Source organism: Manis pentadactyla, chromosome 3, assembly GCF_030020395.1.
Source record: "Manis pentadactyla isolate mManPen7 chromosome 3, mManPen7.hap1, whole genome shotgun sequence".
In the NCBI taxonomy this organism is placed as follows: domain Eukaryota; kingdom Metazoa; phylum Chordata; class Mammalia; order Pholidota; family Manidae; genus Manis; species Manis pentadactyla.
In genome coordinates this window covers 201,484,113-201,499,655 of record NC_080021.1, presented here as the reverse complement: position 1 = coordinate 201,499,655, position 15,543 = coordinate 201,484,113, and the positions used below count along the sequence as shown (strand labels likewise).

At 40.8% G+C, this 15,543-nt stretch overlaps 1 protein-coding gene across 1 annotated transcript; it reads left to right on the top strand.

Moving 5' to 3' along the window:
* The first annotated feature begins 2,269 nt into the window (after positions 1-2,269).
* On the top strand, positions 2,270-14,156 carry ZFP37 (ZFP37 zinc finger protein). The gene is made up of 4 exons (XM_036915627.2): positions 2,270-2,416; positions 7,011-7,137; positions 7,449-7,583; positions 11,980-14,156. The coding sequence occupies exons 1-4, from the start codon at positions 2,285-2,287 to the stop codon at positions 13,527-13,529; spliced, it is 1,944 nt and encodes a 647-aa protein (XP_036771522.2). The 5' UTR covers positions 2,270-2,284; the 3' UTR covers positions 13,530-14,156.
* The last annotated feature ends 1,387 nt before the right edge of the window (positions 14,157-15,543 follow it).

The following is a 15,543-nucleotide window of genomic DNA, read 5'->3' as shown; positions in this document are numbered from 1 at the left end:
ACCTGTGTCCTAGTCACCAACCTCCTTTATCTTCCTAATTTTCTCTTTCCTATTTCCATCTTCTCTGCTTCCATTCTTCCTCTTTAGTGCTGAGAATATCCTTACTATCTCTCCTATGCTTTTCCACCCAGTTCTTTCTCTGAATACCACCTCCCCTAAAGGCTATCTGAGGATGGCTGGTCAATTACTAGAACCAAGGTGGCTTGGAGTATTGCTTAAATTAAGAACAGCATCTTTCTTATAAATACATTGGGATTAAAAAAACATATATTGGGATTTGTTTGGATTTGGGAGGGAATGCTGATGTTGTTAAAGAAAAGCTGGGGAAGCTAGCAATGACTCTCCTTTCAGAACCAGCTGTGAGAATATAGAGGAGAGCTTAAAAAAAAAAAGTATTGGACCTGATTAGGGCTGTAATATCAGGGACAGTTAAAGTGAAGACTTTATCTGAGGGGGATGGGAAGCAACTGCTCACACTCAGAAGATGAGGATTGAAAAATGCCCTGTCAGGGACACAGGAAGAGGCTGTGTCCCTAGTAGATGAGGAGGAATCTCAATCAAGAATTATCCTTCAATTTTCACTGACTCCCTAGTTTTCTATTGCTTCATAACAAATTAGCACTCACTTTACTGGATTAAAACAATACACATTTATTATCTCAGAGTTTCAATAGGCCAGAAGTCTGAGCATGTTGTGGAGGGTTTTCTGCTCAAGGTCACACAAAGCTGAATTCAAGGTGATGGCTGGGACATGTCCAAATCCAGAGAAAGATGATGCTTCCAAGATTCCTCAGGTTGTTAGCAGAAATAATTTCCTTGCCGTAGTAGGACTGAGGTCCTTGTTGTCTTGTTAGTTGTAGACCAAAAACCACTCAACTCCCTGAGACTGTTTTCAGGTGCTTGCTATGTGCACACCCCCTCCCTGTGCACATGCGGGCACATGCGTACACACACACACACACACACACACACACACACACACACATACACACACACACCTCTGCTTTGCTTGCATTTGGAATTCCTGCCTTCAGGAAGCATCCAGTCCCTTTTAAGGCCTCACCTGGTTAGGTCGTGCCCACCCAGGACAATCTCCATTTTTATGAACTCAGTCAACTGATCTAATCCTGAGCTATCATGGGAGTAATATCCCATCAAATCATAGGTTCCTCATGCACTGAAAGGAGGGGATCTCATAAAGATGTAACACCAATGGAGCCATGTTAGAATTCTGCTCATCACAGTATTTTAAATGTACGATGCAGGACTAGGGAAAGCATTGTTGGGGTTGTTTGAAATAGATGGGAATACACCCCCGGGATTTGTTTTGCGCGCGCGCGCACACACACACACACACACACACACAATTGTTAGAAAAATATTAAGTAATAGGATGGGGAGATTAGGCAACAACTGTCCTGAGATTAGGTGGCTCAGGGAGTCTTTCTGAGCTATTAGCTGAGAAAAGATGCACTAGTTTTTTATCCAGACAAAAGATTGAGAGGGCAAGGAGATGCAGCCACTGTCGATTGAGGGGTAAGTAGTCATTTATTCATCTAAGTCAAAGGTGCAAGACAGGGTATGTTTCACTCTGGAAAAAGAAGCAACATATTTGGGATGACTTCACAGGCCTTCTGCCCCACTGTAAATTCAAGCAGGCCGAACAAAGGCTGTGTCTGAGTCTCCACTCCTTTCCCAGTACCTAGCACAGTGCAGCAACCTAGGCTGCTCATAGTAAAACTATAGTTAAACAACATGTTATTGTTAAATGAATGACACTGATGCATGAAAGAGCTCGTTGGGCATTTATTTCTGCTATAATTGTTTATTTAGCTGAATATGTCCATCAAACCCGGTTCTCACCCAGAAGTGATGTGTTCACTTAATCGGCTACTTCAGTTTTTCTCATTGTTCTTGTAAATGAAAGGACACGTATTTAAACGATTGGCGTTCTCTCCCACTTCTCTTACCATCCCAGCTGCGTGGGGCCCGCGCTGGGCATTGGTCCCGGCCTGCAGGCAGCGGCTGCCCTGACTGGGAAGGGCAGGTCCGAGCCCTGGGACCCTGCGCCGAAGCCTCTGCGCGCGGGGCGAGGCGCTCAGCCCCGAGGAACGGAGCCGGCTTCCGGCCCGCTCGCCTCCCGCGCCCCCAGCGCCCGGGGAGGAACCCCCGGTCCCGCCGTACGGCCGAGCCTTGGTCAAGGTGGCCGCGCGCGCCGGCAAGACGCAGGGGCGCCGCCATCGCAGCTGCCGAACCAGCAGAGGCCGCGCGCCAGGCGGCCGCCATGTCGGCCTCAGCCTGCGACCCGACCCTGACTGAGCCAGAGACCGGGGGCCGGAGGACCCGGGCGGGAACGGCCCGAGGGGCCGGCTGTGCACCCGAGATGTCCGGGGCGGTGCCGGCGGGCAGCGCCGCGGTGAGCGCCACGACGGGGCGTGGGAGGGGTGGCGGCCAGAGGCGGTCTGGTGGGGGGCGGAAACGGGAGGGCTACTGTAGCCTCTGAAGGTGGGTGAACCCGGCATCGGAGCCGACGCTGGAGGGCCTCTGGTGGGGGAGGGGGTCGGGCAGCGTCCCGCGGGTCTGTGCAGCCGCGGGGTCTGGGGGGTCGGTGAGCGCTCCAGGTTAAGGAGATCGCTGTTTGAGGGGTCTGCAGTTACACCGACTGATGGGGGTGGGGGTGAGGGCGTCCTGGAGCAGTCAGTCACTGAAAGGTTAGGGTTTGGAAGGCTTATGGGGATCAGGAATGGGGCTTTATGGTCAGAGATTGGGGTTCCTTGGGGATGGGAATTTGGGATGTCGGTGGGAGCCAGCGATGATAGCGCCTCTGGTGATTAGGGCCTGGATTGTCCCTGTCCGTGTGCAGAGGGGCGGGGAGGTCAGTTTACTGCAATAGTTTACAGGGAAGAGGATGGTTTAGAATAGGGTTGTAGCAGTGAAATGAAAACTTAGAATCAAAATACATCTGGAGGTGAGCCAGTAGGATTTTTCTAATGAATTGGTATGGAACACGAGGGAAGAGAAAAGTCAAAATTTACATCTAGACTTTTGGCCTGAGAAACTGGATAGATGGGGATTCCGTTTTCTGAGACAGGGTTGTGTTGGAGAAGATCACATTTGGTGGATGTAAATGGGACTCAGGGCGGATGGCAGTGGTTCTGTTTTGGCCACATCAAGGTGCCCGTTACATGTCTAAGTAGAGATGTTGAGTAGTCATCGTATATATGAATCTAGAACTTAGGAGATGTCTGGGCTTGGGAATTCATATTTGAAAAGTATCATCATAAAGGTGGTATTAAAGCCATAATATTGGTTGAGATCACCAAGGGAGAGAAGACAGGGAAGAAAAGAGGGCCAAGGACAGAGCTCTAGGGTGCACTGACATTAGAGGTCTGGTAGAGGACAAACAAGAAAGGAGAGTAAGAATAGCCACTGAGATAGGAGGAAAACTGTGTAAATGTGATGTCAAAGAAGCATTAAGAAGAAAGCTTTTCAAGACAATAGGGGTAGTCAATTGTGTCCTATGCTCTTGTGAGTCCCAGAAGTATGACTACAGAGTATTTGACTTTGGTAAGATTTAGCTCAATGGTTATTTAGCTCAATGGTTATATTAAGAGCTCTCTTAATGGAGTCATGGGGGTTTAAATCCTACTGGAATGAGTTGAAAGAATGTGGGGTGACGTAGTAAAGAGAGCAATTATAGAGAATACTAGAAGTTTTCCTGGTAAAGAGAGCAAAGAAACTGACATTGGATGGGACATGCAATTAACAGGGTTTTCTTCAGATAAATTAAATTAGGCAACTTTGTATATCAATGGGTATGATCCTACAGAAAGGGAAAAATAGAGGGTCTAAAAGAGAAAGCTTAATTGAAGGGGTAAAGTTTTGAGAAGGCAGTTGAGGATGGGATCCAGAGTGTAAGTGGAGAAATTGGTCTGTGGTTAGAGAAGGGATATTTATTCAATTTTAATGGAAGGGAAGACAGATTGTATGGGTTTGGAATCAGGTTGGTGGAATTGGTGGTAACAAGGCAAGGTAGTTCTTGTCTGTTTGCATTTCTTTTCTCTTGGGAGTATAAGGCAAATTCATCAGCTGAGAGTGGGAAAGGAGTAGATGTTGGAGATTTCAGAGAGAGAGAGGAGTGTTTGGAATATCATCTTGGAAAGAGAAATAGGGTACTGACCGTCTTGGGTGCCCTTTGAGGTATGTGTGATTAATTTGATGTGAGTCCAGTCAGCACAGTTGTTGGATTTTTCTCTTGGCGTGTTCAGCTTCAAGGATGCAGTCAGGAATTAAGAGGAGAGTTGGGTTTGACCAAAGCTGAGGCTTTGCCAGGTGAGTACAATAAAGAAGAAAAGGGGCAAGGAAGTTAAAGTTGTTTTCAGTGGAGCGTGTATGATGTTAGATAGGAAATCTAAACAACATAGAAGAAAAATAAGGCTATGTGGCAGTGGGAGATTGAAAAAATGATTAGGATCGACGAATAAGAGGGCTCCATGAGTTTGGAGAATTACTGGAGTGGAAGTACTAGGAGAAGTAGGATGGAAAGATAGGAAATGATGGTGAGGGGGTAGAACATTTTGAGCAGAGACTTCAGAGGTGGTATAGTGATGACAAGGAATGGAATGGTTAGGTGATGAATAGGTGGCTGAGTTCAGAGGGAAGGAAAGATTGTTGGAGTCAGGAGAGAGGGCAGGGGTTGATGGCTCTTCTGCATTGGTGTAGAGAGTTAGTGCAGGAGCTGTGGTGAAAAGGGATCTGTTGCTTAAGTTTCCAGTCAGTGAGGCAGGATGATTGTGTAGAAACGTTGACAGAAGAGGCCTTAGAAAGACCTGCTTGCCAAGTTGACCTTTGGTTGACATCTGAGAACCTAGATTTCGAGAGGGTTCCCACCATTTCCAGAAATGATGAAAAGTGGCTCACTGTGCCTAAACTATGGAAACAATGTGGTTTATGCTGAACACCTGATTTCTTTCTGGGACTCTGGGACTTGTACATGCTAGGCAGAGAATGCCTACATGACCAGGCCCTAGGAAAATCCTTGGGCACTAAGTCTCTAGTGAGCTTCCCTGGTAGACAACATTTCACACGTGACAGCACAGTTCATTTCTGGAGGAATTAAGTATGTGCTGTGTGACTGCACATTGGGAGAGGACTCTTGGATACTTGTGTCTTTTTTCCTCTTTGCCCAATGCACCTTTTTCCTTAGCTCACTTTGTTTCATATTCTTTTGCTGAACTAAATCATAGTTATGAGTACAACTATATGCTGAGTCCTGTGAGTCCTTCTAGCAAATTATCAAGCCAGAGGATTATGGGTTAAAGTCTGGTAATACTCTAAACAAGACAGGGAATTGGAAAGCTGAATGAAAAATGGTTCAAAGTAGTATTTTCCTAATTTTTAGGCGTTGAAGTACATGGGTCATGGTGTGCAGAGACAGACAACGTCCACTGGTGGGGGGGGCAGTGTAAAGGGGCAGGATCCTCAGGAGACAGGTAGATTTCAGCTAAAGCAAGTGGGTGAGGTCATGGCTAAAGAGGTTGAAGGTATAGTGGAGTTGGCTGGCAGTGATTAGGGTTTCTGTAAAAGCCACTGTTTGAGCGTTCTGTTGGTGTCAGTGGCTGGGGATTGCAGGATAAGGGATTGGGGTTATATTGGAGATAGAGATTGATGTGTTCCATAGGTATCAATGGTTGAGGAACCTGTAAGAATATGTGATTGCGGTGTTGGTGGGGGCAAGTGATTAGGGACATCTCTCACTGTTAGTGATTGGGATGTTTGTCGGGGTCAGTCATTTTGGAATTATAGGCTCCATGATTGGAGGCCAGTGACAGTCGTTGAGGAGGTTTATAAGGAGTCATTGAGGTTAGAGATTGGTGGCCTGTGGAGGTAAGGGGTTATCTTTAAATGTTAAACAAACATGTTTGAATGTACATTTATTAGTATCAAAATTCTCCAATAACTGTGTCATCCTCCTTTCACCTGCCTAATAAGAGGAAAACTTTAACATGCATTCATTTCTCTCCTGTCCCCCAACCCCTACCAAGTTATAGTCCAACTCATTTTTCTTACATCATATTCCTTGATTTTAAGGATAGTTTTATAAGAATTGCACAAGGACATTATCAAGTTACGTGGATATAACTAGACATTTTACTGGCTTTATTATTTATAGCTCTGTCTTTTCATATATTAAGTCTTTACAAATCTCAAAATGTTTATTCTGATCATTTTATTTTAAAAATGATTTTAAAAATCATTCCTTTTTTTTCTCCCACTCTTCCTTCTCCTCCTTCCCTGCCTCTCTCCTTCTATTTTAAAGTGCATAGGTAATATATTTTCTGTGTCCTTACATGCCCCAAATACTTTACTTTTGCTTCCAAATGTAAATGACTTTTGACTGATTATAAAAATTAGGGGTCTCAATTCTTCTACCTCGGAACTCTATAAACACTATTCCATAATCTTTTTGTTACAGAAGAAAAGATAAAGACTGATTCTTGTTTTTGTTTTGTTTTGTGTACTTGTCTTTCTTTCTGTAAACTGTATAATTTTTTTTATCTTTTAATAAAATAATTCCCAATAGGCTCTGTCTTAGTTTGGGCTTCTACAACACAGGACCATAGATTGAGTGGCTTATAACCAATAGAAATTTACTTCTGGAGTCTAGGAGTCTGAGACCAGGATGCCAGCATGATTGGGGTATGGTGAAGATCCTTTTCCAGGTTGCAGACTTCTTTTTGTACCCTCTAATCTCCCTCATGAAGACTCCACTCTCATGGCCTCATCTAATCCTAATTACCTCTCAGAGGCCCCATCTCCTCATACCATCTCATTTGAGGGTAGGGTTTCAACATAAGAATTTTGGACACAAACATCAGTCCATATCAAGGATATTTCTTAACATCATGATCAACAGTGAATGGTCAAGGTAAGTACAAGTCATTCTTATCGTGTACAAATGACTCACTAGTGTGGATAAAATTGGACTGAACAGGAATGTACTATTACAGGGCTCAGTAAAATTCAAAGATGTGACTATGGCCTTTACCCAGAGGGAATGGGAGCAACTAGATCCTGCTCAGAGGAGCCTGTACAAGGACGTGATGCTGGAGAACTACAGCAACCTTGCCTCAATGGGTGAGGACAATTCTGTTGTAATTCAAAGTCTGTCTATTGTGGTACCTTCTCTCTGAAGTCCTTGATAAGTTTGGCCTTGATTTTTATGAGTCAAAGAGTTGTAATCCCTTTCGGGTACAAGGCAGGATGCTTGTGCTCCTGCCTCCAAAATGGAAGGTCTACTCAGATGAGGTATTTGGGTATCTGCATTGTGAAATTTCAGAAGCCATATATTCTTTATCCTTTCAAGTCTCGGAAGCTCAAATATTAGGGCTTGATTTCTGGGATGTCTGTTGTCCTAACACTTGATTTGTACCATTTCTCACAAGCAGAGCATCAAGCTCCTAAACCAGACGTGATGTCCAATTTGGAAAAAGGAGAAGAACCATGGTTGGGGAAGGGGAAAAGACCTAGGCAAGGTTGTCCGGGTGAAGTAGCAAGACCCAAACAAACAGGAGCCAATGGAAGTAAGTTCTTAATTTCTTGGTGGTAATTTTGGGATTCTCCAAAGGTTAATTTATTCTTAAGTTCTTTTTAAAAAATACTAGACCCTTCTTTATTAACCAGGAAGTACCAGTAGAAAAATATCAGAATCTCCTAGGGGAAGAGGAGTTCAAACTAAAAAGATTCTCTGAGCTTGGAGACTCTAATATCTCTTCCTTCTATGAATTTGTCCATGGAAGGGGTTCTTGTATGAGGTTCACTATAGTTTCAGGCCAGTCTTACTTAAGGGAATTTGCTTGTACCATTCAGTTTAAGCAAAGTTAGGCTCCAGTATGGAATTACCCCAAAATCTTAGTGGCTTACAAGAAGAAAGATTTGTTTGTTGCTGAAGCTGCATCCCTGTTCCACATTCTCTTTTGGACCTTCACTATTTAGCAAATTCTGGTTTCACAGCAAAGGGAAAGAAGAGCGAGTAAAATCCCATGATGACTCTTAAAAGCACTGATTGGAAGTGGTAGATATCTCTTTCTGCTCACATTTTATTGGTTAATTGGTTAGAGCAGATCACTTGGCCACTCCTAAGTTCAACAGGGTAGGGATGTATAATCCTTCCACAAGGGAGGGTTTCAAGGAGCTATACAATGGAGTTAGGAGGTATGAACCTTTCCCAGGGAACACTAATACAGTCTGCCACACCACTCAAGTTGTGGTAGGAAAAAGGTAAAAACCAAGGCTCTAAATCATTCATACCAATTCTTCAGATGCCTAACTGATCTTTCCATATAGCCATCTTTCCTCATCCATGCTCTCCATGGCTTATCTTTCAGAAGGAGCAATGACCCCCTCTTAGCTGTTTTGTGAACCCCATTCCTACTTAGTTATTTTAAATAGTGCTTCTTTTTTAACCTTCCTTTTTCCTAATATCCTAGTTTTCCTCCTTTCCTCCACTCACACTCTGAGACCACATGGTGTCAAATTTCCTTCCTTATACAGACCTTCTTAGGTCTGTCCCCTTTCTGGCATCATGTTCCCACCCCTAATTACTTTCCATTTCCCTCCTTTCACTGTGAACTCCTTTAGACCTGTGGTCTACAACACATCATCATTTCCATTTTCTCCTTAACCTCTCCAGTCAAATCCCACAGAATTTCTGCCTGTCTAAATTTCTGACTTTAAAGTGATCACTGACTACTTTCCAGTGCATATTTTAATAGCTTTGATCAGACTGAAATTCTTACCCACCTAGCTTGAATACCACTTGAATCTGATCTTACTTTCTGAGTACTCCTTTCCCATGTATTTCACGTGCGAGTCTTTCTTCTTATTCTGCTGAAATGTCTCTAAGGTTTTGTCTTCTACTTTCTATTCTGTTTTTCTACTGCATTTCTCCCAAAGGAATCATCCATTATGCAAAAACCAGCTGTTTATTCTATATTGGTGACTTCCAAGATAAATTTATCTTATTCAGGTAAATCTCTAATTCCTCTGTGTTGCACTCATCTTTGCCTGCTCAGAGAACAGCTTGTTCTCAGGGTGTCAGAACCTGAAAGCTTTATCTTTCTTTCTAAATCAGTTTCCTTTCACCTTCCCTATTTTTATCAGGTCTACTCTGAGCCTAGGTCTGTCTACCAGGGAATTCCTCTGAATCTTTTCTCTCTCTTGTTTTGTTATCTTCTCCTCAGTTCCTGTTTTAGTTTTCTTCCTCAATTCTGACATCACCCAAATCAGATTCATATTATCTCATACCTAGATTGCTCCAATTCCAAGGTGTACTTGTGGAATCTACTTTTTTGTATAATTCATCTTAGATGTTGCCACCAAACATGAAAATATTCATTATTATTTACATCACCATAGCCCCCAAATTAGCAGAATGTCCACAATATCTTTTTAAGTTTCTTCTGACCCCAAATTTTCCAAGATTCCATGAACTTCCTACGACCAGAAGGACCAGTCCTACAAATGACAAATGCAGAGACCTCTTCGTTTTTGATCCACCCAGTGGTAGCTCCAGTTTTGGCTATCTTTACTTTTCTTGCTGATACTTAGTGTTACAACTAAAAAATTATCCTGAGTCATTTAATGCATCTTTGTCATTGCTACAGTGACAGTGTTCTTGCCTCAGGTTCTTATATAGAACTTGAAAGTTCTTCAAGGAAGGACTATTTTATTCCCTCCAATGATTTTCTGGGTCTAGTGAGCTCCAAACTTAGTTTCTGGAGTTATAGTCATTTCTGCTTACAATTCATGTTTTAGTTACTGTCTCAGATTCAGGACAAGGCCTACAGCCTTGCTCACGTGCTCTGTCAGACCCAACTCTCCCTTGGAATGATGCTATTATTATACCGGTTCACTAGTTCAGATTCTCCTCTTTTCCTTCACGGTAAATTTCTCCTGTCGTGCTTTCTATCTTTTCCTCCTGGCCAGTGTCAGTTGGGAACAGCCCAAGCCATCATTATAAGAGGTTCTTATGTTATAGCTCAAAGGGAATGGTCTGAGTTTTGATCCCCAGTTTGCTTCTGTCCTCGTCAGCATTCACGGGCCTTGGAAGATGCCTCCACCAGGCTCCGTAAGTGTTCTCGTTATATTCTTTCTTCCAGGATGCTTGCATCACTTAAAATGCCCTAAATGAAAAAAGTAGCTGGCAACTCCACCTCTCCCTACTGTACCTCTACCTCTACTGTATCTATACTTATGAAAATTGATATTCTACTCCATGGGAACTAATCTCGTAGAAGTCCTTCATAAAAATTTCCTGGCTTACATTGAAATACCATACCACTTTTCTGTTTGATTCCAGTTTCCACTTTTTCCTTATAATATTCCTTTAGGACCAAGATGGCTATTTACTTTCTTTGTTTTTGAGATCTTGGGGACTCTTAGATCTTCTTCTCTCTATGAGTCTAATTCACACCCTGAAGCTTTTTCTGCTTTTCCATGTACATAGCTGACAAAGGCCACCCAAAAATGGTAGTCCCAGCCCTTAAGTTTAGGTTTTCACACATGTAGAAGCCATACCTAACTACAAAGAAGTCTGAGTTTCAATGATAAATTCTTAAGAGAGCAAAATTATTGAACGAGCTGGGACCCTCTGTTTACCACTGCCCAATTAATCATTTCCAACCAGTGCTTGGACTATATAGTACAAACATGGCTGCCTACATCTGTCAGTGTGGATGGTGGTCTCAGAGAAGGGAAGCATGCATTGAAAAGATATTTAAAAATGTATAATGTGTGGAGGGAGGAATGTAGGCAATCATTAGAGCTAGGAATAAGCATAAAATTTATAGTTGGCAATTGGGAGACTGACCCAGCAGAAACCATGGCATGCTCTATAGAAAACTGTTGGAAAACAAGCGTGTGTGTCCACTGTAAGTCCAAATGGTGTAAAATTTGTTTGTCAATCTCATAAATGTGATTTTTATCATATGGTAAAAGCATCAGGGATTTTTTTTTTCTTTTTCAGTACAGGAATGTTATTATATATTGATCATTGGCAGAAGCAATGAAACACCCTTTCCTGCTCATTCCCTTAGTTACCTATGAGCTGTTCAGTAATCCTTGGGGGACTACCTTATTTTCTTTATTTTGGCTCTTGGGACTGCAATAACAAAAATGTACTCGAGCTAGCCCAAGTAAACGGAGGAATTTATTATAAGGACATGGGTGTATCTTTTGTAACCTAAGGGGAGATTCTTGAGCCAGACCTTATTAAGGACTAGAACAAGGAACTGGAAAGCCAGTAGGAACCTGGGATTATGCAAATGGTGTCTGTGAGGGTATTTGATCTCTGCTTCTCTGTGCAAGCTTCATTCTTTGTACTAATGAACTTTCTGTTTACACAGGCAAAATATGGCTTTACTACTTATATCATTTTAAAATTTGAGCATTCAAGACTAACTAGTCTAAATTTTTAGGAGGAAGACTCTTATTGGACATTTTGGTTTAAGCTAGATGGGTCTCAAACTAGAACCATGGAGACCTGGATTGGTATATTACAGGACGTGGGAGTCAAATACTCTGGGTGGATTGGAAGTCACCAAATCTTTGCAGCCTGGGCTGAGGAGACGCCTCAAAAAGTGTCAACTACAATCACAAGCTTTTTAAGCTTCATTGGTTCCCTAGTTACTGCTCCTTGTGTTTATTTCATCTTTTATCCCAAGTTGCAAGGTCACGTTTATAAACATCCAAAGTTTTCTTCTAATCACTATTGCCAAATTTCTTTTCCTTTGTTTACTGTTGCACTTTCTTTTTCAAGTCCAAGAGGATAGGGACATTTCTGCTTGATATTTCATTCACTTTGGTATAGTAGGCTTGAACAAAGACTCAGCCCCACAACCAGGCATTTCTTTATAGACTGCATTCCAAAATAAGAGAGTGCAAAGATTCACAAGGATGCTTCATTGAATTCCATTTCAGAAGAAGTCCAGCAAGATGAGGATCAGCTAAAGAATCAACAGGAATCTCAAAACAAACTCCTTAGGGAAGCTGTACTCAAGAAAAAAACTCTGACTAAGAAGAAAGGCAATGAATGCAATTCATTGGGGAAAAAAGTTGTGAGTACAAAACATGTTCCTTCAAAGAAAAAGCTTCTTAAAGTTGATTCACATGGAAAGAGTTTGAAACAAAATTTAGACTTACCTGGTCATATTAGAAATTGTGCAAAAAAGAAACCTGGTGTCGCTAAAGAGCACAGGAAATCAGTCAGCCATAACTTACCCGATACGAAGAACAAAAATCAAACTGGAAAGAAACATAAGAAATTATCCAACCATAGCTCACCTAATAAGTGTGACAAAACTCAAACTGGCAAGAAACATGACAACTTAGTTTGTCAGAGCTTATCCCATGCTAAATGGGAGAAAATTCAACCTGGTGAGAAACATGAAAAGTCATCCAGCCACAGCTCATCTCCTACTAAGTGTGACAAAACTCAAGCTAAAGTGAAACCCTATGAATGTAATCAATGTGGGAAGGTTCTCAGCCATAAACAAGGACTTGTTGACCATCAGCGAATTCATACTGGGGAGAAACCATATGAATGTAATGAATGTGGGATAGCCTTTAGCCAAAAATCACACCTTGTTGTGCATCAGAGAACTCACACTGGAGAAAAACCATATGAATGTATTCAGTGTGGCAAAGCCCATAGCCATAAACATGCCCTCACTGACCATCTAAGAGTTCATACTGGGGAAAAACCCTATGAATGTACTGAATGTGGGAAGACCTTCAGACACAGCTCAAACCTTATTCAACATGTGAGATCTCACACAGGTGAGAAGCCCTACGAATGTAAGGAATGTGGAAAATCCTTTAGGTATAACTCATCTCTTACTGAACATGTAAGAACTCATACAGGTGAAATACCGTATGAATGTAATGAATGTGGAAAAGCCTTTAAGTATAGCTCATCTCTTACTAAACATATGAGAATTCATACGGGTGAGAAACCCTTTGAGTGCCAGGAATGTGGGAAAGCTTTCAGCAAGAAGTCACACCTCATTATACATCAAAGAACTCATACTAAGGAGAAACCTTATAAATGTAATGAATGTGGAAAAGCCTTTGGACATAGCTCATCTCTTACTTACCACATAAGAACTCATACAGGTGAAAATCCCTTTGAATGTAATCAATGTGGGAAGGCCTTTAAACAAATTGAAGGCCTTACTCAACATCAGAGAGTTCATACTGGGGAGAAACCCTATGAATGTAATGAATGTGGAAAAGCCTTTAGCCAAAAGTCACACCTCATTGTACATCAAAGAACTCATACTGGGGAGAAACCCTATGAATGTAGTGAATGTGGAAAAGCCTTCAATGCAAAGTCACAACTTGTTATACATCAGAGATCCCACACTGGAGAGAAACCATATGAATGCAATAAATGTAGGAAAGCCTTCAAACAAAATGCATCCCTTACCAAACATGTGAAAACTCATTCAGAAGAGAAATCTCATGAATGAAATTAATGTAGAAAGTCTTAACTGAACAGGTTTCATTTAACCTTAAAAGTATAGTTGACCCTTAAACAACATGAGAGTTGACCCTCCACACAACTGACAATCCATACTTTTGATTTGCCACAGACTTAGCTACTAATAGCCTGTTCTTGACCAGAAGCCTTATCAATAACATAAACAGTTGATTAACACATATTTTATTTTGTATGGTATATGTATCATATACTATATTCTTACCACAAAGTAGCTAGAGAAAATAAAATGTTTTTTTCAAACTGTTGCAAATCTCAAAAATATTCTCCAATGTATCTATTGAGATAAGTCTGTATGTAAGTGGACCCACACAGTTCAAACCCATATTGTTCAGGGATCAACAACAGTGTTCTGAATTTAAAGGATGTTAGAAACCCTTTAACAAGAAGCCACACCTCATTACACATAGAGGATTTAAAAATGAATCTTCACATAGAAGCAATAGATGACAAGTTTTAACTTTATACCAAACCCTTATAGAAAATATTGTTTTAAAAATACTCAGTTATTATAAATGATGTAAATGTTCAGATTGAAATAAAGCTTTAAATATTTTTAATAAGTTTAATAATCAGAGCAATAGAGAAACATATTGCATATGCTGACAATTCCTGAGTTGCTTGAATGTTGGGTACTTAGGCACCTAATTCACATATGAGAATTGAATTTGCATATCTGTCTATTGCCATGTATCAATGTTTGTGGCCATTCATATGAGCCTTATCTTTAATATTATCGCCCAGCTCTTTGTTAATGTCTTTGTTAGCTTCTACATCAGCATAAAACTTTATAAAAGGGTTTTTATTCATATAAATAATGGTAACACAAAACTAAGGGAAATGAAAGAAAGCAGCTGAGGATACACAGGTGCTGGTAGGGAATTATGTCCAAGATATAATGTCAAGTGAAAAGATCAGGGTGCTGAACCATGTATATAGTATGTTCCCACTGTGTACAAAAGAGTGTGTGCATCTGCCTATTTCTCTCCATCTGTGTGTGTGTGTGTGTGTGTGTGTATACATATATTTGTGAATATATGTCACTTTAAAAAATGTGGAAGAAACTTAATGGTGGTTGCCATTGGGCACAGTAGTACAGGAATGGGGTCTGGCATGAGAGGGAGAGCTTATATTTTATACTGTTTGAATTATTTTATCATGTACAGGTATTATTTTCATAATTAAAGTCCTTTTACTATGCATAAATCAACATTAGTTAAAGTTTTCTCTGAACCCATTCCATGATGTTTTTGACAAAATAAAAGTTTGACATAAGAATGCCTATTTATGAATAATGATGACTCTAAGGATATGATACTAAATTCGATATTTAATTCAGAAAGACCTCTCCTATCAAACACAAGTTCTTTCATTAAAATAGTGAATTATAACTATAACTTAGCACCTTGTTTCTTCTATTTGTCAATTTTTTAAAAACAGAATAAATTATTGCAGGTGAATGAAAATGATTTTCTGAACAACCATCCACATAATCTCATATTCAAAGCACTTAAACACAAATACCTCAATCTGGGATTTCAAATACATTGCAACAAATGTCACTACTCCCTGTTCTTACCCAGTAGCACATGTTGTTAATGGATCACTGCACTCTTTCTGAGTGAATTTAGACTTGGCCTCAGAAATATTCTTAAGCATGCATTCTGGATGGTAATATGACTCTATATGGATTTGCACAGGAAACCTATTTTCCACTACACACCTAAATTTTTTTTTAACTCATGAATCAGATAAAAATACAGCTAGACTGTTTTAAAATTTAAGTAGTTAATCTAAAAACAGTGGTGTAAGGACAAATGGTTTTGTAATGTAAGGTAATGATAAAATTTACCATGTATATCACCTTCTATGTTTTTCACAGCAGATTTATTACATCACTTCATTTGTTCCTCAGAACAATGAGGAATGAAGTTAGAACAGATGAGTCAGAAGCAAGACTTATCTAGTTACGGTCAGTTCTACTC